Source organism: Coregonus lavaretus, assembly GCF_964263955.1.
Source record: "Coregonus lavaretus genome assembly, chromosome: 4".
Classification (NCBI taxonomy): Eukaryota; Metazoa; Chordata; class Actinopteri; order Salmoniformes; family Salmonidae; genus Coregonus; species Coregonus lavaretus.
Genome location: NC_139991.1, coordinates 68,362,208 through 68,388,497, shown reverse-complemented (window position 1 = coordinate 68,388,497; position 26,290 = coordinate 68,362,208). Strand labels below are relative to the sequence as shown.

Below are 26,290 nucleotides of genomic sequence, written 5' to 3'. Positions count from 1 at the left end.
TGAAATATTTGTTTTTCGTTTTGAGAGCAAGAAGAAACAGGTACAATTCATAGTATGCTAATAAGTGAGGGACATTGATTTTGGTTAGAAAAATATCCCTTTAACTACTACACTCCCATGCCCTGGAACACATTGCAAAAATCTGTTAAAATTGGAGTCTGTAAATGAATTCAGCAACATTGTTAATGTCTTCAGTCCAAAGGCATCTCTTCATATCTTGCCTATGCCTACTGTATTGTTGATTTTGTGTGTGAAATAAATGTTTGAGTGATGCTTTTGTGACAAGTCACATTTTTAACAGAGAAGAGTCAAAGGAATCACCTATTTAAAAAAGGATATATAAATAAAATAGATTTAAACAATATATTCTGTCAGAAGATTATTCAATAAAGACAATACATTTCACACAAACTGAAACAAAACAGTCAAACTTTTAATTTTTCTTAAAGAGCATTCAAAAAAGCTTGCATGTTTTGGTATTTTAGTCAACTTGTTTTTCCTTCATACTTCACAATAACATCAAATATAATTGGCAACAAATGGGACAGAACCGTTTAAAGGACATAAACAAAAGAATGCCAAATAATGTTTAACTAGCATCTCTAGAAACCCTTAACTTATAAAGAAAGAGTATTCCGACCAATATCTCACTTTGAAATCGTTCCCTCCCACAACAGTAGGAACCGGTAGAAAGAACACCCTTACTCTCAAAGTAACATTTTAGATTTAGGCCCAAGAAATTAATTTAGGTTCATATTTAAATATATTTTTGTTCCATATCATTGTGTTACTCGTCTAGGGCTTATCCAATGGTGCGAAACGTTCAGAGCATTGCAGATAGAAATATATTGCACAGAATTGACATGACTTTCAAATAATAGGTAAGTAATTTATAGAATGGACATTCCTTTGTTTCTCAACGTTCCACCTTATTAGGGCTTCAACTACATGCCAACAGGGGAAAGAGGACAGTCACATCCTGTCACGATTTACAAGTTTACCGGTATTATAACATAAATAAATGGTGTCTAGGGCTTTGTCATTATGCATAAATATCATATGTACTTTACATGTACTGTACTATCCTCACTAGTAAGACCTATTTTGGGATGGGGATACACAGTAAAGGGGTTGCTTCACTTAAGTTTGCACAGGAAGCGTTGACACTTTTCTGTAAGAATATGAGTGCTTTTTGTTCCCCTCTTGCTCCTAACTACAATGCACAATAACACACTACATGGAGGAGAGTAAAGTCACCACGAGATTAAAACGGGCTGTAAACAAAGGCCCAAAGACAAAGCAGGAAAACGTGTCCCGAAATGGTTTTACTGCATACAATTCACAGTGTTATGATATGACACGGTCACAATGCATCAATCAGGTGAATCAGGTTTAGTTAAGTATGGGTGTTTGGGCTTTTCCTCTTCCCTTGAGGATTTTGTCATGTTTGTAAATTCATGAATCAGGGATAGTCCAAGAAGACATGGGTGATATGCTCAACTGGACAGTAATTCTTCATGGCCTTCCCCTGACAGTTTATCAGTCAACTTGTATTGGCAGTGATAACTCTTATGGGAATTGGAGTTGTCCATAAAAATGGAGGCAATTAAAAATTGGATTGTGATGCCTGGTCCATGATGTGCTTGAAGAAAAAAGAAAAAAGAAACTGGATAAAACCAAAAGGCAGTTTGAATGAAACAGTCCACAGAGGCTTTGTAGATATACATTTCTATGAAAGTGGGTCCCTTAAGTGAAGAGAATATGAGCTACGGTAGTGTAGCTTGTTGCGCTAGTTTGTGCTTCCCAGTGAGCTAGGCTGCTTGTCTTGTGTGATCTGGATGATCATGCATGGATGATCATGCCCTGTGCTGCCATCCCAAACATGGACAGACATGCATGCTCTAATGAAAGAACATAGATAATATCATATATCACAACAATTAATGTTTTTACAAAAAATATGGACAGTGTTCTTGTCCACTGTCATTGACAAAAAACATCAAATATCTAAATGTGTATTACAATGATCGTGGGGTGGCGTAGGGAATAATGGATTGGATGGTCTCTGGCATGCCTTTTTACCAACAGCATGACAAATAAGATTAGGTCATAATTCAATACAGTAAAGTGCAAGGCTACTATTGTTTTTTATCATCATTATTAATCATATTATCATTGTCAACAAATAAACAAAATATTATTATAATTGCCATGGGGAGTAGTATTTCCCATGTTGAAATGGTCCACTTTTGTTTGTTTCAATGTTACAATTGGGAGAACCGTGTCAGTTTCCCCAACTCTCTCCATATCCTTGGAATGTATGCTGGCTGAATTTGACCAAAACAACTGATGGGGGGTGGGGGGGGGGACAATGTGCAGTTCATTCATTAAATTGCTATGCCAACTGCATATATTTTTCACAGCTTCTACAATTAACTATTCGACATACGTACTAAAGACAAAACATCTCTCTGTATCACATACGGTTATTTTCAATTATACATAAATATACATTTAAAATTGTGATTTTCTTACTTTTGAAATTCATTTTTTTCTCTCTCAGTAAATACAAAAAACTAAATTGTTTGGCTATTTTTGTTCATCACCACACACATACTTAAAACTGGTTGCCAGGAGTCCGTTTCAGCACTAGCCGGTTCCATTGCTTCAAGCCCCCATCAATAAAAGGAAATGAGAAGATGCTTGCTGCCATGCAGAGCACTCGCTAGACGGCTAACGCTGGAACTGACCTGCAATCAGACTAACATGAACTCCACAGAGTAAACTCTATGGACAATAATACTGATAAGACATGCAAAGAAAGAGAGAAACAGCAGCATGAACTCTCTCCAGTAAACCATCATGCGTAAGACAGAGGAATGCCATTATGGGGGCTTAGTTATAATGAATGACACAGGGCCTCTAAAAGTCCTACATTTCCCAGAAACCAACCGTTTTTGAATCAGGAGGGGTGAATCTCAGAATCTCCCCCCTTTACCTACTTTCCTTCATCCCCACTGGTCTGAAAGAACTGGTCAGGAGAAAGCCGGTAAAGAAGAGGATACACGTAAGACTAGAATTGCCATGGGATGCAACCCCCAAAACATATAGGCTACAGCATGGAGAAAGAGGCCTTTTCCAACCCTGCAATGTCTCAAAAGATATGCTGCCAACGATATGCTGCCAATCAAGGTCAAAGAAAAATCTTTTAAAAGATCCACCCCAGAAGGAGTGTTACCCTGGTTTCTGAAGTGATTTCTTTGAAAAAGCAGAAGATTGGGAGAGATGTCTATTTATCTATTTTGATTAGCCTGTGAGGGGCTGGGTAGCTGTGTACCTGCAGGGTGCTTAAACATATACCCGTGTTAAACACAGTCCGAAAACTTTCTCTGATACAAGGAGTAAAAGACAGTGAAAATAGATTAGCGACCACCCGCTTGCTCAGTCACTGCACTAAATGAGCTGACATGTTTGCAGATCATTCAGAGCCGCCGACTACGCCACCCTATGTTAGTACCTAGAGGGTAGGAGCTGGTACCTAAAGGGTCGGAGCTGGTGCCTAGAGGGTAGGGGCAAGGGGTTGTTTCTGAACAGGGCTAAACTGTTCATGAGGGTCTGCATAGGCACTCTGTTACTTTACCCCTCCAGGCCTCAGTTATACAGAACAGACTAATGAAACAAAACTAAAAAAAGCAACTTCCAGGCAATTACGTTAGAATTAGATATGTGTTAAAACCAGCAGATCTAGTCGGGTAAACAAACATGCAGAGTAGTCTCACTCTAAACCCTACATCCAGTCAACTTGGCCAACACATCTACCCACGCACAGAAGATGAGACATCCCTGCAGCTTGCATTGAAGTCCATTTGCAGTCCATCTAGAACCCATTGCAGGCAGTGCTGTTGCAAAACTATGTTAATTTCTTTTCTGTCTTTTTAAGTGTAAAAGCCCTCAATAGCTTCATATGTCCTCCTGCCGCCCTCAGACTAAAATAGCTGCACCATGTGTTCATTTGAGTGCTTTTTTATGAGTAACAACACGGAAGTACATGCTCATCTCATGTGGATATAAGTAGCTAGGTGACTTGTTCATGTTTGCATTGTACATAGTTGACTTCCACAAGTAGCTGTATGAATGTATTCAAAATAAATATAGCCGATAGGGTAAAAAGGTAGATAAGGTGGGGAAAATAAGGGGGTCTTGGGTTAAAAAGAAACGGACACTATTGCAGTGTGTTCAACCAGTAACTTCATTACCTCTGAAAGATGAGGACTCTCCCTTGTGCGAGTGTGTATAGCGGTGGTCTGCGTGTCTGTGGTTGGTCTGTGTTTGTATAGTTGTGGTGACTAGCTGGGCAGCTGAAGGTCAGTAGTTCACGTCCAGCGTTCCGTCCCAAAAGAGGCTCCGCACATCCAACATGGCAGCCAGCTCCAGAACATGCTTCTGCAGGAGGCTGCTCTCCACCGTGTCCTGTTTGGGTAGCTGAGGGTACGATTCCGGGAAGCTCCTGGACTCCTGCAAAAGGCAGACAGAGAGAGAAGGGACATTACATTTTAGCCCCTAATTACCGTAACTGCCGTGAATAACTATGGGAGATGTAACTAAGTATCAAGGGCACAATAAAACTGATTTACCCGGAAGAGCTTGTGCAGTCTCAGTGTAGCCGAGCAGAACACAAAGCGGATCAGTAACAATCGAAGGAACTCATCACCGTAGAACTGTAGAAAAGCTTGGTCTGTGAAGGAGAAATTCCACCGTTATGGTTGTGACATTTGCACTTAAAATGACAAAACGTCTAAAAAATTGCCACAAAAATAAACATACCTATAGCTTGTGAGCGTGTAATCATCTGGCCGATGTCACGGTACACCTTGTATAGAAACTCCTCTGCCTTCTCCCACAATCCTTGGCGTAGGCTGCTCAGGCCACACACTGACAGGAAGGCCAGAAGGGGGCAGTAAAGGAAGAGTGTGAAGAGGCTGCCGCGCTGGGACTGGTCTGAGAGAAGAAGGAGACCAGGTTGAGATGCATTCATAGAACAGTTTTTCTCAGAACACCCACAAAAACGTCTCATCTCACGTGGCTTATTCTGCCCACAAATTTCTAAACCAAATCAATAAAATGAATTAAAATAATAGCAGAATCCAATGGAAAACAATCTGCCACATAAGTAGGTCTAAACGAGTACAATGGCTGGTATTAATAGGCCAATGCATTTGAGAATGAACTGACAAGCTCTACGAGCTATTTTCTAGAATAGTTAAGAGTTTGCACAGTGTAATTGCCGACTTCAACAATGACAGTAATTGACAGTTGCCTGTAACGCGCTAATTAAGAGGAGTACATAGGCGTAAAAAGCTGTAATAATAGTGACAAACTAACCTTGCATGCTCTTTGGATAGACTGTGGGAGATAGCAGGCACACCAGCGGCTGACCGAAGAGATTGGTGAAATTCTACATGGAGATACAAGAATGCATTAATATTAGCATTAGTAAGGATCACGCCAGAGTGAATTCTCAAAAGGAATAGTCCACTTTTCTTTAAATGCATCTTAAAATTAGTCTAACAAGTTGATCTCCTAACTAAGCTCTGCATGCCTTGTTCTCAATCTTGTCTCCCTATCTTGTCTCCCTATCTCCCTGGTGCCCCCCTGGGTTGTGTTGTGTTACCTTTATTATTTTGTTTTTAATACAACACTGAACAAAAATATAAACGCAACGTGTAAAGTGTTGGTCCCATGTTTCATGAGCTGAAATAAAAAAATCCAAGAAGTTTCCATTCGCAAAAAAAGCTTATTTCTCAAATTTTGTGCAAACATTTGTTTACATCCCTGTTAGTGAGCATTTCTCCTTTGCCAAGATAATCCCTCCACCTGACAGGTGTGGCATATCAAGAAGCTGATTAAACAGCATGATCATTACACAGGTGCACCTTGTGCTGGGGACAATAAAATGCCACTAAAATGTGCAGTTGATCACACAACCCAATGCCACAGTTTTGAGGGAGCTTGCAATTGGCATGCTGAATGCAGGAATGTCCACCAGAGCTGTTGCCAGAGAATTGAACGTACATTTCTCTATCATAAGGTGCCTCCAACGTCGTTTTAGAGAATTTGACAGTACGTCCAATCAGCCTCACAGCCGCAGACCACGTGTAACCCCACCAGCCCGGGACCTCAACATCCGGCTTCTTCACCTGCGGGATTGTCTGAGGGTTGGGGTGGGGGGTGCTGAGGAGTATTTCTGTCTGTAATAATGCCCTTTTGTGGGGATTGGATGGGCCTGGTTCCTAAGGCCACCCATGGCTGCACCCCTGCCCAGTCATGTGAAATCCATAGATTAGGGCCTAATGAATTTATTTCAATAGACTTATTTCCTTATATGAACTGTAACTCAGTAAAATCATTGAAATTGTTGCATGTTGCTTTTCTATTTTTGTTCAGTAAAATAATATGACGAAAATCCAGGGAACTACCATCAATCAATTTAAGTATGCTGATGAAAGTCTTAATTAAAACAAGTTGTTGAGTGTTTTACCAATGTATGAAAAGCACCTCATAAAGTTATCATTATCCTCATCTTAACCCAAAAAAGGTGTAATTGTGATGAATGTAATTCTCACCAACCTTATAGGCTGTGCTGTTGGAAGAGTCCACAATGACAAAAAGAGGCTTCCGGGTGAAAGGGAACAAGTCCCCAGGGTGAAGGCTAAGGCATACAGAAGTCAACAGTCATTGCATGTACACACACACACGTTACAAACAATTTGGGTGAATATCGTAGAGTATGTTTACAAATAAAGTGGGCTTTGCAAGTTCTCTGTAACTTCTTAAAGGCCAATACTGTACATGCATCTCATGTCTGCCAAATGTTAAAAAACATATTGAGGAAAGTGGACTGCCAGCGCCTGTTCCTTACCAGTGCATCTCTTTTTGGGCTTGGTTCCTTTTCTGTACAGTCTCCCCGTTCACCACATCACGGTTTGTGTTGGTGAGAACTCCTCCAAAGTCATATGGTCCTGATAAAAAAAACACAGTCAAATACATTTTTGGAATAAATTATCAGATGAATTTCAGCTCCTGCTGGAAGAAGCTGACCAGTGTGTGAACCAGTGAGTGTGTGTTTACAAAATGTAAGGGGGGGCTGGTGTACCCTCATAATCCAAGCGTCCGGTAGGGAAGACTCCAGTAGCTGAAAGATAGACGAGCAGCACACTGTTCGCTGGCAACTCCTACAAAACAACACCTAAAATCAGCCAATACCATCCAGAAATTGTAGAGTTTGGTCAAATCTACGTTAATCTATTCAAATATACATTTTATTTACATTTTATTCAATTCTGATGGGATTCCATTAGGATGTTCTCTAGAACAGGATGTAGATTTTTTTCTGTTCAGCGTTTCCATTTCCATTGGGTAGGACTAGGGCTGTGGCGGTCATGAAATATTATCAGCCGGTGACAGTCAAGCAAATAACTGCCGGTCTCACGGTAATTGACTGTTAATTAACATAAACACATTTAGCATCTCCTGGCTTCCACACACAGCCTACAAGTCACTGATGCAGACCTTTGGAACACCTTCATTTAAAAAAAGTCTAATAAATCCATGTAATATAGCCTACACCTTCACAATAAATCCATTATTTATTTTAGACAGGTCTAAAGAAACATGATAGGAAGAAAATGTAGTCTATTTTAGAAGAACAGCATAGCATACTCTGACTTGTCCTTATGTTAGGTCCTGATCTGGCTATGTCAATTGGCTGTGGGCTACAGTAGTTAATTTAGCAGACAACATTTGCTTATTATTTTATAGTATGAAGAATACAATTGAACAAAGCTGAATAAAATAGAAAGGATATTTTCTCCAAACGATTTGAGGGAGTGCGCACATGCGGCTATTCTGTGTTGAGCGGTTAACAAAGAAACACCTCTCACTCACAATTTGACAAGCACTTGATAATGCCTCGAATTTCCCAGCTGCATCCCCTTTGTGTGGCCGTAATGCCCCTATAAAAGATCCATGCAGTTGTGCCCTTGGGCTGAATATAATAATTCCCTTCTCCCGGCTGCGTGCCGAAGCATCTCTCACTCACGGGGCTCTCAGTCACGTGATTGGATCTTTCTCACAGGCTACAAGTGAAGACTGACACATTGGGGACACAACTCCGAGGCGCATATTGGAAGAACTGTCCACATTTACTTTTCGTCAGCCAACTAGATGAGTAGGCCTAACGAACAGCAAAAGCACTAGCCTATGTCAATCTACTATCCCCCATAGTACAAAAGTTGACCTATTCTATTCTGTGCGATAAATAAATATTCCAAACAGTCTGGGACAGTTGTGGGATGTGATAGATCCCAAATTAATACAACCACCTGCATCAAAAAACCTGTTTAAAGCAATGAGCCTGACGCAACAGATGAGAACGTTTAGCTTAAAATGTTGATAAACTATGAGGCTATTTCTTCACATTATAAGGACAGCAATGCACACACGGCAGCAGGCTATAAGCATGAATGTTCCATTAGCAGGAAAACACCATTCTCAAACGTGACCACAAATGCGATTATGCATGTAATGCTTTTATTATAAAGGTGCATTTCAATGGTGAAACTCACACTCTGTGTACGTATGCCAGTTAGGCTCTACACCCATTGTAAAGCAGATGAATGTGCTTAATTTTAAGAAGTTATTTGGCCACTTTAGTTGTGATACAAACCTTATTAAAACATATAGGCCTATGGAATACAGTGAGGGAAAAAAGTATTTGATCCCCTGCTGATTTTGTACATTTGCCCACCGACAAAGAAATGATCAGTCTATAATTGTAATGGTAGGTTTATTTGAACAGTGAGAGACAGAATAACAACAAAAAAATCCAGAAAAACGCATGTAAAAAATGTTATAAATTGATTTGCATTTTAAATGAGGGAAATAAGTATTTGACCCCCTCTCAATCAGAAAGATTTCTGGCTCCCAGGTGCTTTTATACAGGTAACAAACTGAGATTAGGAGCACACTCTTAAAGGGAGTGCTCCTAATCTCAGTTTGTTACCTGTATAAAAGACACCTGTCCACAGAAGCAATCAATCAATCAGATTCCAAACTATCCACCATGGCCAAGACCAAAGAGCTCTCCAGGGATGTCAGGGACAAGATTGTAGACCTACACAAGGCTGGAATGGGCTACAAGACCATCGCCAAGCAGCTTGGTGAGAAGGTGACAACAGTTGGTGCGATTACTCGCAAATGGAAGAAACACAAAATAACTGTCAATCTCCCTCGGCCTGGGACTCCATGCAAGATCTCACCTAGTGGAGTTGCAATGATCATGAGAACGGTGAGGAATCAGCCCAGAACTACACGGGCAGCTGGGACCATAGTCACCAAGAAAACAATTGGTAACACACTACTGAAATCCTGCAGGATTCCTGAAGGACTGAAATCCTGCAGCGCCTGCAAGGTCCCCCTGCTCAAGAAAGCACATATACAGGCCCGTCTGAAGTTTGCCAATGAACATCTGAATGATTCAGAGGAGAACTGCGTGAAAGTGTTGTGGTCAGATGAGACCAAAACTGAGCTCTTTGGCATCAACTAAACTCACCGTGTTTGGAGGAGGAGGAGGAATGCTGCCTATGACCCCAAGAACACCATCCCCACCGTCAAACATGGAGGTGGAAACATTATGCTTTGGGGGTGTTTTTCTGCTAAGGGGACAGGACAACTTCACCACATCAAAGGGACGATGGACGGGGCCATGTACCGTCAAATCTCGGGTGAGAACCTCCTTCCCTCAGCCAGGGCATTGAAAATGGGTCGTGGATGGGTATTCCAGCATGACAATGACCCAAAACACACGGCCAAGGCAACAAAGGAGTGGCTCAAGAAAAAGCACATTAACGTCCTGGAGTGGCCTAGCCAGTCTCCAGACCTTAATCCAATAGAAAATATGTGGAGGGAGCTGAAGGTTCGAGTTGCCAAACGTCAGCCTCGAAAACTTATTTCCCTCATTAAAATGCAAATCAATTTATAACATTTTTGACATGCGTTTTTCTGGATTTTTTTGTTGTAATTCTGTCTCTCACTGTTCAAATAAACCTACCATTAAAATTATAGACTGATCATTTCTTTGTCAGTGGGCAAACGTACAAAATCAGCAGGGGATCAAATACTTTTTTCCCTCACTGTAGGTTACCATGAGGTGTGCGACTATGATTTGAAAAAATATATATATAATGTGCCGTTTCTTGCCTTAAGCTGGGCATCATTCAGAAGTGATAATACATAATTCACAAGTGATAGGCTAATATTGTCACCCATCACACTATTCTTGATTTAATCTTGTCTTTAATCTCGTCTTTACATATACTAAATATGTGTGAAATTTGTTTTGATTTAGAATGGACCATTATCATGAACCTGTCTCGAAACAGCGGCAGCGTAAAAAAATACATGTCATCTACGCACTTAAATAGCGAATGAAGGATGCTTTTCCCGTGGTTCATTTCATGCCAACCAGGTAGGCTATACTCCTGTTGTAAAGATAAGCAATGTGCTTAATATTAGGAAAGTTGAGAAATAAATATAGTAGGCCTAGCCTATAGAAAGCTGATGGGATCCTCCTCTTTTTAGTAGAGGCCATCACTCTGTTTTTTGCATGCAATTGCATAGCCTATAGAAATGTTGCGCAACATGAGCTCATGGGCTCTCATTAAATGTTTGATTAGATTTGCATTGAAGTCAGAGTGATTAGAGTGCTGAGTACCAGGCAGTTAGCAAGTTTGGTAGGCTACTAATGACCATCAGCAGCATCAGAGCTTGGATAAGCCTAATTACCATGACTAAACGGTCACGTGGAATTTGACTGCCTTCATGACTCGTGACCACCGGTGTGGCGGTAATACGGTCACCGTAACAGCCCTAGGTAGGACCTGATTTGTTGTCAAATTAACACCTTTAAGGTAAGCTAGACAGAATTCTTTGCACAGGAGTAGAGTACCACTAAAACGACTACATATAAAAGCTACTGGCATTTTGCTAAATCCACAAGCTTATAAAAAGGCAGATAAAAGGTGGGGGTGATGAAAAGTAGCAACAACTTTCTTCAGCTCGGCCAAGCATGATGGCTAAGCAGCCATTTTGGAACATGAAGGCAGAGCAGAGGGAAGACCGGTGGAGACTGACCTTAAAGGAGGCAGACAAGAAGGTGTAGAGCTGGCTGAACGTTGGCTTGTACAGCAGGTACTTGTGAGGGTTTTCTCTCTTGGCTGGCTTCTCGCTGGGTTCCTGTGAAGGAAGACATGGGGTAAGGGCCTGTGAAGGAAGACACAGAGTAAGCAGCTGTTTACAGGACAGGTTTCATGCAGGGTTGCCAGCGCTGCCTTTCGCCCATATCACATTCGAGACTTTTACATTTGCAATATTCTGGCTGTGTTGTTGTCCACAACACATTAGTGTAAGATGCGTTTCCAGTATTCCCCCTCACCAATGTTCCAGGTTTAGAAGTCGTCGTAGCCAGGTTGACTGGTTCCCGCTCCAAAGCTTGGAGTATGCGGAACATATCGATGGTTAGCTCACTGAACTTGACCTGACAAACACAAATTATTATAGTTTAGAATGTGGTCTAGGAGTTGTTTTAGAGCTGGGCTTTAGACTAGAATCTGTGTTCACACACCTGGTTGTTGCAGTTGCCAATGATTAGTGCATCTGCCAGGGTGAGCTGGCCAACCACCATTCCCTGTTCCAACTGAGGCACGCCCCCCTCCTGTAGTCGATTGGATGTGAAGACCACAGTATTTTCATCGTTCAGCACCACCACTGGGTCTGCCTGCTCACAGAAACAAAACACACACACACACACACTTTACAAACCTATCACACATAGCTTCACTTGTGCACAGCTTCACTTGTACTCGAATGTGCACACTGTTCTACTAACACTTCTGTGGTATGCAACATTTTTTACACAAAATATCGCAGATTGACAAATACACATTCATAATTTCATCCCCCAAATGCTGAATTAATTAAATGACAGTCCTTCAGTTAATAGGTTAGCCACTGTTGATAATACTTTAGTAATGCTTGGTGGAAACCCATCCAATTTTTGCTGACTCGTGGAGGCCTCCTTTAAGTGTTGATTATATCCTTCATTCATAAGTTATGACATTTCCCCCTTTCGTAGTAGGAAATGGGCAGTAGGCACAGTAAGGTAAAAGTCATCAAGAGATCGTGAAGGGATAAAGTAAGTTCATACCAATACTGTTAAAAACCAAAACCTCTGCTTATAACGACATAAGCCAAACCCATCCTCAAAGCTGATCATTTCTCTCAAGACTGCAAAAGTTTACTCTGAGTATCTTTATGAAATGTCCCTGCATATTTTTGAATTTAAAAAAATGTAACCTTTATTTAACAAGACAAGTCAGGTTCTACTAAGCGAACATATGGAATTTTTCAACCAAGGATCATTTAGCTGTTTCATTTTAAATTTTAGGACCACGTAAGGTATCTTTTTTTTTTTTTGCCTTACTGCTAATTAACCCAAAGAAACGCATTGAATAACAGCTTCATGGAATAACATATGGTCAAAAAAATTATCTAAAGGAAGTTTGTTCTGAAGTATATGTCCTATATCAGAGATATACGAAACTTCATTATTTTTACATGGATTTAACCCCTTATTTTATGCACTAAACTAGTATCTCCACATATACAGTTGAAGTCGGAAGTTTACATACACCTTAGCCAACTACATTTAAAAATTCAGTTTTTCACAATTCCTGACATTTAATCCTAGTAAAAATTCCCTGTCTTAGGTCAGTTAGGATCACTACTTTATTTTAAGAATGTGAAATGTCAGAATAATAGTAGAGTGAATGATTTATTTCAGCTTTTATTTCTTTCATCACATTCCCAGTGGGTCAGAAGTTTACATACACTCAATTAGTATTTGGTAGCATTGCCTTTAAATTGTTTAACTTGGGTCAAACGTTTCAGGTAGTCTTCCACAAGCTTCCTACAATAAGTTGGGTGAATTTTGGCCCACTCCTCCTGACAGAGCTGGTGTAACTGAGTCAGGTTTGTAGGCCTCCTTGCTCGCACACGCTTTTTCAGTTCTGCCCACACATTTTCTATAGGATTGAGGTCAGGGCTTTGTGATGGCCACTTCAATACCTTGACTTTGTTGTCCTTAAGCCATTTTGCCACAACTTTGGAAGTATGCTTGGGGTCATTGTCCATTTGGAAGACCCATTTGCGACCAAGCTTTAACTTCCTGACTGATGTCTTGAGATGTTGCTTCAATATATCCACGTAATTTTCCTTCCTCATGATGCCATCTATTTTGTGAAGTGCACCACTCCCTCCTGCAGCAAAGCACCCCCACAGCATGATGCTGCCACCCCCATGCTTCATGGTTGGGATGGTGTTCTTCGGCTTGCAAGCTGCCCCATTTTTCCTCCAAACATAACAATGGTCATTATGGCCAAACAGTTATATATTTGTTTAATCAGATCAGAGGACATTTCTCCAAAAAGTACGATCTTTATCCCCATGTGCAGTTGCAAACCATAGTCTGTCTTATTTATGGCGGTTTTGGAAAAGTGGCTTCTTCCTTGCTAAGCGGCCTTTCAGGTTAGGTCGATATAGGACTTGTTTTACTGTGGATATAGATACTTTTGCAACCGTTTCCTCCATCATCTTCACAAGGTCCTTTGCTGTTATTCTGGGATTGATTTGCACTTTTCGCACCAAAGTACGTTCATCTCTAGGAGACAGAACGCGTCTCCTTCCTGAGCGGTATGACGGCTGCGTGGTCCCATGGTGTTTATACTTGCGTACTATTGTTTGTACAGAAGAACGTGGTACCTTCAGGTGTTTGGAAATTGCTCCCAAGGATGAACCAGACTTGTGGAGGTCTACAATTTTTTTCCTGAGGTCTTGGCTGATTTTATCATGATGTCAAGCAAAGAGGCACCGAGTTTGAAGGTAGGCCTTGAAATACATCCACAGGTACACCTCCAATTGACTCAAATTATGTAAATTAGCCTATCAGAAGCTTCTAAAGCCATGACCTCATTCTCTGGAATTTTCCAAGCTGTTTAAAGGCACAGTCAACTTAGTGTATGTAAACTTCTGACCCACTGGAATTGTGATACAGTGAATTATAAGTGAAATGATCTGTCTGTAAACAATTGTTGGAAATATTACTTGTGTCATGCACAAAGTAGATGTCCTAACCGACTTGCCAAAACTATAGTTTAAAAAAAAAGACATTTGTGGAGTGGTTGAAAAACAAGTTTTAATGACTCCAACCTAAGTGTATGTAAACTTCCGACTTCAACTGTACCTTCATTAATTTTTTTAACTGGTACCCGGCTACCTTCAGATTATTCTTGTGAGGCTTGTGGGCGTCCTAGAGCAAAACAACCGACATATACAGTACCAGTCAAAAGTTTGGACACACCTACCTCATTCAAGGGTTTTTATTTGTACAATTTTTTACATTGTAGAATAATATTGAAGACATCAAAACTATGAAATAACACATGGAATCATGTAGTAACCAAAAAAGTGTTCAACAAATCAAAATATATTTTATATTTGAGATTCTTCAAATAGCCACCATTTGCCTTGATGACGGCTTTGCACACTCTTGGCATTCTCTGAACCAGCTTCATGGTTTCTTCAAGTGCAGTCACAAAAACCATCAAGCGCTATAATGAAACTGACTCTCATGAGGACCACCACAGGAATGGAAGACCCAGAGTTACCGCTGCTGCAGAGGGTAAGTTCATTAGAGTTACTAGCCTCAGAAATTGCAGCCCAAATAAAGAGTTCAAGTAACAGACACATCTCAACATCAACTGTTCAGAGGGGACTGTGTGAATCAGGCCTTCATGGTCGAATTGCTGCAAAGAAACCACTACTATAGGACACCAATAAGAAGAAGAGATCTGCTTGGGCCAAGAAACACGAGCAATGGACATTAGACCGGTGGAAATGTGTCCTTTGGTCTGGAGTCCAAATTTGAGATTTTTGGTTCAAACCACTGTGTCTTTGTGAGACGCGGTGTGGGTGAACGGATGATCTCTGCATGTGTAGTTCCAACCATAAAGCATGGAGGAGGTCGTGTTATGGTTTGGGGGTGCTTTGCTGGTGACACTGTCTGTGATTTATTTTGAATTCAAGGCACACTTAACCAGCATGGCTACGACAGCATTCTGCAGCGATACGCCATCTCATCTGGTTTGGGTTTAGTGGGACTATCATTTGTTTTTCAACAGGACAATGACCCAACACACCTCCAGGTTGTGTAAGGGCTATTTGACCAAGAAGGAGAGTGATGGAGTGCTGCATCAGATGACCTGGCCTCCACAATCCCCCGACCTCAACCCAATTGAGATGGTTTGGGATGAGTCGGACAGCAGAGTGAAGGAAAAGCAGCCAACAAGTGCTCAGCATATGTGGGAACTCCTTCAAGACTGTTGGAAAAGCATTCCAGGTGAAGCTGGTTAAGAGAATGCCAAGAGTGTGCAAAGCTGTCAAGGCAAAGGGTGGCTATTTGAAGAATCTCAAAAAAAATTTTTTGTTTAAAACTTCTTTGGTTACTACATGATTCCATATGTGTTATTTCATAGTTTTGATGTCTTCACTATTATTCTACAATGTAAAAAATAGTAAAAATAAAGAAAAACCCTTGAATGTGTAGGTGTGTCCAAACTTTTGACTGGTACTGTACGTGTTCGTGACAGACTTGCCTTTCCATACAGTGGTCATAGAGTGTAGCCCAAACTGTTTGGACGCTACAGACAGAAGTTGGCAGATCGGCTGTTCTGACTTCAGACGAGTCCCGTGACGCTTGTGAGGGTCGTAGAACAAAACAGAGAACACTATCGTGTTCGTTAGAGTCTCATCTTTCCATGAAGAGGGGTCATTATAGCTTAAACTGACAGATTTTGATGGGGATTTATTATTATCATGCTAATTAAATTGTTCTGCGGGGCCGCGGACATAGACTCTAAGGGGGTTAACTGCCTATCATTAGTGTGTAAAACACTCCTGCAGTGTTTCTTTATATACAGTCAGGTTATTCTTTGGTATTTTATTAGGATCCCCATTAGCGGTTGCGAAAGCAGCAGCTACTCTTCCTGGGGTCCACACAAAACATGAAGCATGACATAATACATAACATTAATAGACAAGAGCAGCTCAAGGACAGAACTACATCAATTTTAAAAAGGCACACGTAGCCTACATATCAGTACAAACACACAACCTATTTGGGATCTGACCTCCACAAAAGCTGCCACCTCCTGTAAGACCAGATTCCATTCCAACTGATCTTCTGTGTTGAAACGCTGTGTGTAGTCCTCGATTTCCTCTGACAGCTCCTGCAGGAGGGGAGACCCATGTTATACACACCATACAAAGCACACTAATGCATGCAAGTTAAATATATGTATTTTATAATTAAACATTTTCAGGCTGAAACGTCTACATACTAAACTCCAAAAATAAAATAAATACAACAGAAAGGCCTAAATAGATACAAAGGAGATTGAGAACATCCTCTGGTAATCGTTTGTTTATCCACATGTTTCTTACCTTGACCAGCAGTTTCACTAGGTCCATCTTGTTCAGAAGTAAACAGACAACTATGTACCGGGCATAATACCGAAGCTTCTTCACTACCAACTCAGGCCTAACAGGAGGGTGAGACAATGGAATACAGAGTTGTGTTACAATCTATCCCTGGCAAGCACAAACACACAGAGTAAAATGTTTATGTGTTTTGTTCCAGCAGCACCAAATGAATCTAGCTTTTGGAACATTCACAACAATTTTGTGACTGCAGGTACTCTGCCAGTATCTTTCTATAGATTTCATGACTTTTTGAGAGCTCATACAAGTGACAAAGACATGTATACTTGTTTAAATGTGATTATGTAATTTGGCTCAGTCTACCATAAACACCTTCAACAAATATCATTATGTAAAAATAAACATTATCGCCATGTGGATTGTTGCTAGCTAAATCACTCACCCACCTTTCACAGCTCTTACAGCTCATCAGTGGTTTAGCTGGGTTTTGAAAAATGTCATTTTTTAAAACCTGTTAGCAAGCCAGCTAACCCATTACTACGTTCACCTGGTTCAGCAGCAAACAGACAATTATTTAGTGGCTAAAAAAGCTGCATTCAAGTGCTGTCGGAAATTCGGAAATACAACTTTCCAACTCTAACATAGCCGAACGACGCTCCAAGTCGGGGTTACAAGTGGGAAACTCAGAATTTGAGTCTACGAGTTGACACGTTTCATCACTGACCGTTCACCTTTTCAACCAATAGGTAATGAAACAAAGCCATTTACAGCCTTAATCATGTAGCTAGTTTGTTCACATTGCCAACCTTAGCAAGCTAGCTAAGTTATTAGCAACGTTAGCTAGCTATCTAAAATCTCATTGGTTGAAGTTGTTCAGACCTCAAAAGCTCTTGAACATGTTGAAAAACGTAATGTGCTGAGGGTAAAAAAAATATATGTATTTGATTTAAATCACAGAAATCACAGAAACTGCAAGTATATAAACTACCCCTGTTACTCATATGTATTTTTGCATTATTGTTAAGTTGTCTGACTGTCAGGGATACTTCACTCCAAATACAAATGTATATGGTTTTATCCATACCTTGTCTGTATTCAATTGACCCACGCTTTTAAGTGCATAGTTCAGTTGTTTTGCTATGTTACAACAGCCTCTGGCTAGCATTAACCTCCTGGGACCAAAAATGAATGGAAGCCAGACGGGCATGTTCAGAGTGCTCTATCAAATTTCTTAAAATCAATAAAATGCCTTGCGTTGGCACTCACCTATCCTCTTTGTTGACCTGATAGTAGTAGGACCGCTGGCGGATGGCCGAGTAGAACGAGAAGGCCTCATTCAGGTAACTTGTTTCTGAGGTACGAAGACTACAACACAAAAAGAGAAAATGGTGTGCCAAGACCTCGGTATTGAGTGTGACAATGGTACCCTGGTAGTTCCAGAATAAGTGTATCAAGAACGAAACAAATTTGATCAACTCAATACATTTAGAGAACGCTTCAGGAAATACGAATTCTGCATGTCAGCTTGTTTTTATACCGTAAAGAAATCCATCTCACACCGTTTTTTATTTTGTTTTAGTCAGTCTTTCCAAAATTCAGTTATGCCAAACATATTAGTTTTAATCCCAAATAAAATAGTAATTTTAGTTTACAAGATTTTCATTGTTTTTTTGTCATTGTACCTTTTTTATTGCTTAATTCACAGGTGCACACAAACAGTGCTACATGTGGCAACTAAATAGCTACAAATGGCAGCTAATTCTGAAACATTTAGTATTTTCTTTCCCAGTTTAACTTTTTGTGCACATCCGAATAACGGATTTAGAGTCGGGCCCACCCCTAGATCCTAGATACTGGACCGACCTCTCCATCAAGTACCATAAATTGTTTGAACCAGGATTCGTTATCACACAAGTTACCGGAGTTTAAGCACGGATCAGACAAACAAAATGTTCCAGGACATGAAAGATAAGGATATGTGACAACATTCTGTGTGTGTGTGTGTGCGTGTGCAGTTGGGAGGAACCTTACTAGTAGTGGTAGTACAGCTGGCCTATTTTGGATGCCACCTCCCCTATCTGCCATCTCTTCAGGCCATACCGATTGTCCAGGACCTGCCTGCTCCCAAGCAAGAATAGAAAAAAAAGAAGCAATGCTGCGTTTAAAATTAATGTTTAAGCCAACACATTTCTCCATCTAATCCACTAGGCTCAAACGTTCTTGATCTATCCATCTGGGAAAATGTGTGTCAGAGAGAACGGAGCAGTCAGTGGTCAGCTGACCTGTGCTGCTGCTGAAACTTCCAAAGCTTGGTGTAGACGTCAAAGGTGCGGCCGAAGTAGGACTGCCACTGCTTGTGCCCGTACTGAGGAAGATCTCTGCAAGAGACAAGAGGGTGAGGGGGTTGAGAGGAAGGAAAATGCAGCCAAGTAGCACACTCACACCCTCTTTCCTGATTGGAGAAAGGGCAACCTTCCAGCCTTCAACCCCATAACAAATGAAGACATCGTAATGTGAGGACACCTCTTCATTAGAGCTTAGCGCCTTGTCAGGCTTGGGGGCGGCCTTTACTACTACAAGTATGACATTTAAGGCTTTTTGCAGGTGTGCATGTATCATCTTTACTATGTTGTTATTATTTTGGGGAATACTATGCGACAGCTTCGTACTGACACATGGTTGTATTATTTGGGGAATACTATGCGACAGCTTGGTACTGACACATGGTTGTATTATTTGGGGAATACTATGCGACAGCTTCGTACTGACACATGGTTTTATTATTTGGGGAATACTATGCGACAGCTTCGTACTGACACATGGTTGTATTATTTGGGGAATACTATGCGACAGCTTCGTACTGACACATGGTTGTATTATTTTGGGAATACTATGCGACAGCTTCGTACTGACACATGGTTGTATTATTTGGGGAATACTATGCGACAGCTTCGTACTGACACATGGTTGTATTATTTGGGGAATACTATGCGACAGCTTGGTACTGACACATGGTTGTATTATTTGGGGAATACTATGCGACAGCTTCGTACTGACACATGGTTTTATTATTTTGGGGGAATACTATGCGACAGCTTCGTACTGACACATGGTTGTATTATTTTGGGGGAATACTATGCGACAGCTTCGTACTGACACATGGTTGTATTATTTTGGGGGAATACTATGCGACAGCTTCGTACCGACACATGGTTGTATTATTTGGGGGAATAGTATGCGACAGCTTCGTACTGACACATGGTTGTATTATTTTGGGGAATACTATGCGACAGCTTCGTACTGACACATGGTTGTATTATTTTGGGGAATACTATGCGACAGCTTCGTACTGACACATGGTTGTATTATTTTGGGTGAATACTATGCGACAGCTTCGTACTGACACATGGTTGTATTATTTGGGGGAATAGTATGCGACAGCTTCGTACTGACACATGGTTGTATTATTTTGGGTGAATACTATGCGACAGCTTCGTACTGACACATGGTTTTATCATTTCTAAGTGTAAATCTGTCTGCCTCAGCGGCACTACCCACTGAGTGTCCCAGAGCTCCACCGTATTATACACTGCTCAAACACTTAAACAACACAATGTAACTCCAAGTCAATCACACTTCTGTGAAATCAAACTGTCCACTTAGGAAGCAACACTGATTGACAATACATTTCACATGCTGTTGTGCAAATGGAATAGACAACAGGTGGAAATTATAGGCAATTAGCAAGACACCCCCAATAAAGGACTGCTTTGCAGGTGGTGACCACAGACCACTTCTCAGTTCCTATGCTTCCTGGCTGATGTTTTGGTCACTTTTGAATGCTGGCGGTGCTTTCACTCTAGTGGTAGCATGAGACGGAGTCTACAACCCACACAAGTGGCTCAGGTAGTGCAGCTCATCCAGGATGGCACATCAATGCGAGCTGTGGCAAGAAGGTTTGCTGTGTCTGTCAGCATAGTGTCCAGAGCATGGAGGCGCTACCAGGAGACAGGCCAGTACATCAGGAGACGTGGAGGAGGCCGTAGGAGGGCAACAACCCAGCAGCAGGACCGCTACCTCCGCCTTTGTGCAAGGAGGAGCAGGAGGAGCACTGCCAGAGCCCTGCAAAATGACCTCCAGCAGGCCACAAATGTGCATGTGTCTGCTCAAACGGTCAGAAACAGACTCCATGAGGGTCGTATGAGGGCCCGACGTCCACAGGTGGGGGTTGTGCTTACAGCCCAACACCGTGCAGGACGTTTGGCATTTGCCAGAGAACACCAAGATTGGCAAATTCGCCACTGGCGCCATGTGCTCTTCACAGATGAAAGCAGGTTCACACTGAGCACGTGACAGACGTGACAGAGTCTGGAGACGCCGTGGAGAACGTTCTGCTGCCTGCAACATCCACCAGCATGACCGGTTTGGCGGTGGGTCAGTCATGGTGTGGGGTGGCATTTCTTTGGGGGGGCCGCACAGCCCTCCATGTGCTCGCCAGAGGTAGCCTGACTGCCATTAGGTACCGAGATGAGATCCTCAGACCCCTTGTGAGACCATATGCTGGTGCGGTTGGCCCTGGGTTCTTCCTAATGCAAGACAATGCTAGACCTCATGTGGCTGGAGTGTGTCAGCAGTTCCTGTAAGAGGAAGGCATTGATGCTATGGACTGGCCCGCCCGTTCCCCAGACCTGAATCCAATTGAGCACATCTGGGACATCACGTCTCGCTCCATCCACCAACGCCACGTTGCACCACAGACTGTCCAGGAGTTGGCGGATGCTTTAGTCCAGGTCTGGGAGGAGATCCCTCAGGAGACCATCCGCCACCTCATCAGGAGCATGCCCAGGCGTTGTAGGGAGGTCATACAGGCACATGGAGGCCACACACACTACTGAGCCTCATTTTGACTTGTTTTAAGGACATTACATCAAAGTTGGATCAGCCTGTAGTGTGGTTTTCCACTTTAATTTTGAGGGTGACTCCAAATCCAGACCTCCATGGGTTGATAAATTTGATTTCCATTGATAATATTTGTGTGATTTTGTTGTCAGCACATTCAACTATGTAAAGAAAAAAGTATTTAATAAGATTATTTCATTCATTCAGATCTAGGATGTGTTATTTTAGTGTTCCCTTTATTTTTTTGAGCAGTGTATAATAGCGAAGTATACATATGCAAAACTTCCATCCAGGTCACCTCTGAGCTGTCATATCAACTCATTCGCACAACAGCAAAGCAGAAAGGCTAAGTTGAGACCCTCTGAAGGTCTTCCTCAGAGACATTCTCTGGACATTGGGCTATTTTTTGCTTTCCTACTAGCCAACGTTGTGCCTGAGGAGTGGTGTGTGTGTGTGTGTGGGCTATGCTGCGTGCAGTAGTGAGTCAGAGGGGTGGTGATGTGATGGAATTGGATGAGGTCTGCCTGTCAGCTGGGGTGCAAGTCGGCCACTTTGCCTCTAATTTCCCCGCTGAAGCTCCGGGCCTCGTTATCATTGAAGCATTGCCATGACAACGTTTCTGGAGACTGTGTAGAGGAACGGGCAATGGTGGCTGTGGCGGAAAAAGTGCAGCAGCAAACGCACACATTGCCTGAAAACACCCAACACTACACTGGTCAACACTACACTGGTCAACACTACACTGGTCAACACTACACTGGTCAACACTACACTGGTCAACACTACACTGGTCAACACTACACTGGTCAACACTACACTGGTCAACACTACACTGGTCAACACTACACACCCCAAATCCTTCCCTGCATGTTTGGCACAACATTGTGCCATTTATGCCACAATTATACAGCCGACACATTTCTCACCCAGACTGGCATACAGAATATGGAATGCAGATACACTAAACACAACAGACAGACCGACAATACATTTCAAACTCTAGTCTTTGTACTCAAATACGCAAAAGGGGATATGTACAGTGTGCACTTCTTTTTGAAAATGCATGGTGTCAAAAAACGCAACACAGACTGCCTTTCTCAGATAATGAAATAGAGGACAATGGATAGAAGATTCATTCGTAAAAATGACACAAAGAAAACGTGTGCTCCTATACACTGGTACGTAACACTGAGGCCTACTGATTTCTCTATTTGTTCCCGTGTGATTATCTCTTACCCTAATGCCCTTGCTGGCTGTGGGAAACAATGAATGTCAAGTCAGGAAGATGGGTCAAATAATCAAGCAGAATTCAATTTAGCCTAATTCCATGCACCACTCATTTCGTATCGCTATGAACAAGATTAATACCCACAAGACATATTCCCAACCAGAGTGAAGAAAGGGATGGAGAAGGAAATCCGCAAAAAATGCGCAAGATCGCTAAACCTGTTCTGTTGTTTCCGGTCAGTCTGATAGATACTGGAAAACCTATACAAATGTGGGTGTCGTTGTTGTAAAAAGGGGTGGGTCTCAATAAGTAATGAAATGCTATTTATTTAATCATCCACTTAAAATGTTTTTACTCACTTTACATAAAGCTATTCCAATACCATGTAGCAGGGACATTTTGAAACTGCAGCAAATCAGCACCAAGTGATTTTAATTGTGGAAATCTGTTCCAAAGTATTCCCATGCATAATAGAGAGAATTATGTGATCGTATACAAATGTAAGCAAGGTTTGAAATGATTATGTTTTAGCAGGGTTTCCGTAAATTTGCCGCCAGACAACGTGACCCGCAAGATTTTAAATGTATCGGACATCCATATGCTTTGGGTGCTTAACGCGTTGGGGCGTCCACCCAAGGTGCTCAAAATCACATTTAGATTGTAATTCATTTTAACAGAATAGAAATTAGTGTTTTATTGAAAATAAATACATTGCCCGTTGCGTCTTCATCCCTGCTATAAATCATAAATGAATATCATTTTTTAAAAATAATAACATTTAGCCTAGAAGAAGAAGTTGCCTACATAATAATAAAACTTCAAATTATAATTGTTTTATTTTCTTCTATATCTATCTATCTATCTATCTAATATATATACATACATATACATATATATATATACACATATACACACACACACATACATATCCTTTAAAAAATATATATATTCCCCTTTATTACTTTCCAACCCCGCCACCCTTTCCCCACTTGGAGTAAACTAGTGAACAACAACGCCTAGCCCTCTACTTCCAGCCCATACCCACTATCTACATTTTATGGACACAGTCAATTTTACAATAATTACATTTTGTTTGTTCTTTCTCCTGAACTACTTCTACTCTCAACCTCTCCGATCATTTTCATGATGTCCATCCGGTTTGCTTCTATATGCCATATCTTTCTAACTGTGCTCCTTCACAAAAGCTCCCAACCTACAACCCATACACTTATTATGGACACACCGTGCTTACATTATTAGTTATCTTGTTATTGTTTGTTGTTAGTTGTTATTAGTCCCATCCTTCAATTCCATTCAACACCTCCCATCTATCTTTTAACACCATCCATTTAGGATTTCTATTTGCCATATATATTTCAACTGTACTGTGATGTCTTGTAAAAGTTCTGAACCTTTCTATTCTCATTGTTTCTACAGATTGTGAATTGAAAATATACATTTTTGCTAATAGTATTATTATGTTATTGATCGATTGACTATGACTTTTCAGATCACCCAGTAGTGCTATCTGCAGGGTTAGCTCGAGGTAAATATTGCAATCCTTTAGCCATTCCTGGACCTGTGTCCAAAAACAAGCTACAAATGGACAGTACCAAAACAAATGATCTAATGATTCTGTCTCTTCGCAGCAAAATCTGCAGAGCTGGGAAGATTGTATCCCCCATATAAATAACATTCTATTGGTAGCAAGATTTTTATATAATAATTTAAATTGAAAGATTCTAAGTTTTGAATCCGGTGTCGTTTTGCGTATCAGTTCATAAACACTATGCCATGGGATCGGTACGTCAAAAACCTCTTCCCAACTATTTTGCAATCTATATGGGACGGCTGTCAATCCTTTGGTCCTTAAATGAAACTGATATACTTTTTTATTTATCACAGTTTTCTTTAACCAATTATGTTATTTAATGCAAGGCCGACAGAAGTTCCTTACCTTTTCCCCCTTCCACTTTCCTCTTCCATTTTTGCGGTAAGGCTGCAATTATTTGGTTGTAATTTTGGGTAGAGCAGACATTTCCATATGTTTTTGTTAGCTGCATGTGCGACATAACTCCACCAGTCCTACCGATGATATCATTTACAAAGATTATACCTTTTTTAAACATTTTGTCAAAAAAAAGAAGTTTTTTAGTCAATTAGTATATTTGAGTTTAACCACAATATTTGTTGCATTATTTGTTCTGTCGTTTCTGGAGGATTAAATTGAAATTGCAACCAACTTTCTATGGCTTGTTTTAGAAATAGTGATATCTGGGAGATGATTTCCTTTTCAAATAACTGAAAGTGAGTGGTTGTAATCTGTATAAAGGGGAAAAGGCCATTCTTGAACATGGGGTGAGACAATCTTACTAATTTGCTAGAGAACCAGGTCGGATTTAAGTGTAACTTTTGTATGACTGAAGCTTTTAGTGATAGGTCTAATGCTTTAATATTTAATAATTTCTGTCCTCCGAATTCATATTCATTATATAAATAGGCCCGTTTAATTGTGTCTGGCTTGCCGTTCCAAATAAAATGGAATATTTTTTTCTCATATAATTTAAAAAACTGTTCGCTAGGCGTAGGCAAGACCATAAGCAAATAGGTCAACTGGGATAATACTAAAGAGTTAATCAGGGTGATTTTTCCACAAATTGACAGGCACCCACCTTTCCATGGTAGCAAGATCTTATCTATTTTTGCTAACTTTCTATTATAATTTATTGAATTGAGATCATTTATTTCCTTTGGGATATGTATTCCGAGTATATCCACATCACCATCAGACCATTTTATTGGTAAACTACATGGCAATGTAACATTTAAATTTTTTATTGATCCAATACGTAATATAGTACATTTGTCATCATTTGGTTGTAATCCAGAGAGGTTAGAAAATGTATCTAGATTCTCTATGAGGCTGTGGAGTGATTGTAGTTGTGGATTTAAAAGAAAACATGAATCATCAGCGTACAATGACACCTTTGTTTTTAAGCCCTGGATTTCTAATCCCTGATATTATTTTTGGATCTGATTTTAATAGCTAACATCTCGATGGCCACAATAAATAGAAATGCCGATAGTGGACAACCTTGTTTCACTCCTCTTGACAGTTTAAAACTTTCTGAGAAATAGCCATTATTTACTATTTTACACCTAGGGTTACAAATATAATATTTGTATAATCTAATTTGCGAACGACCTGTCCTATAGGCTATTTATATGAACATTTTTATAAATAAATAAAACAGATGTTTTCAAACAGAATCTAAGCCCCTCTAATTTAATTTAGCCTAGGCATGAACATTTTGATTAGGCCTAATAAATAACAAAACATGGATGTCTACGAACACAAGGGCCGGCCGGTCACCCAGCTATTGTCAAATTAATGTCCGATTTGACTTTTCGTAGCAGGTTAGGAGAACTTAGGCAGCAAGTTATGATAATTAGATTAAGGTTAGGAAAATGATTAGGTAAAATGCAAAAGAAATCAACTTTTGACGTTAATTTGACAAAAGCTTGATCCCTTCTAGCCATGACCAGGCCGGC

At 40.7% G+C, this 26,290-nt stretch overlaps 1 protein-coding gene across 1 annotated transcript in view; it reads right to left on the bottom strand.

The window, feature by feature from the left end:
• Positions 1 to 419: 419 nt before the first annotated feature.
• scai (suppressor of cancer cell invasion) overlaps positions 420 to 26,290 on the bottom strand; it is a 46,346-nt gene continuing 20,475 nt past the window's right edge. Inside the window, exons 4-18 of the mRNA XM_084159832.1 lie at positions 18,894 to 18,989; positions 18,643 to 18,729; positions 17,878 to 17,976; positions 16,615 to 16,711; positions 16,302 to 16,400; positions 11,681 to 11,833; positions 11,492 to 11,593; positions 11,191 to 11,319; positions 7,154 to 7,232; positions 6,920 to 7,019; positions 6,628 to 6,709; positions 5,383 to 5,455; positions 4,825 to 4,998; positions 4,635 to 4,735; positions 420 to 4,515 (exon numbers count right to left, since the gene is read on the bottom strand). Of these exons, the coding sequence (XP_084015958.1) occupies positions 4,366 to 4,515; positions 4,635 to 4,735; positions 4,825 to 4,998; positions 5,383 to 5,455; positions 6,628 to 6,709; positions 6,920 to 7,019; positions 7,154 to 7,232; positions 11,191 to 11,319; positions 11,492 to 11,593; positions 11,681 to 11,833; positions 16,302 to 16,400; positions 16,615 to 16,711; positions 17,878 to 17,976; positions 18,643 to 18,729; positions 18,894 to 18,989 (1,621 nt within the window). The 3' untranslated portion in view covers positions 420 to 4,365. The remainder of the gene's footprint in view (positions 4,516 to 4,634; positions 4,736 to 4,824; positions 4,999 to 5,382; positions 5,456 to 6,627; positions 6,710 to 6,919; positions 7,020 to 7,153; positions 7,233 to 11,190; positions 11,320 to 11,491; positions 11,594 to 11,680; positions 11,834 to 16,301; positions 16,401 to 16,614; positions 16,712 to 17,877; positions 17,977 to 18,642; positions 18,730 to 18,893; positions 18,990 to 26,290) is intronic.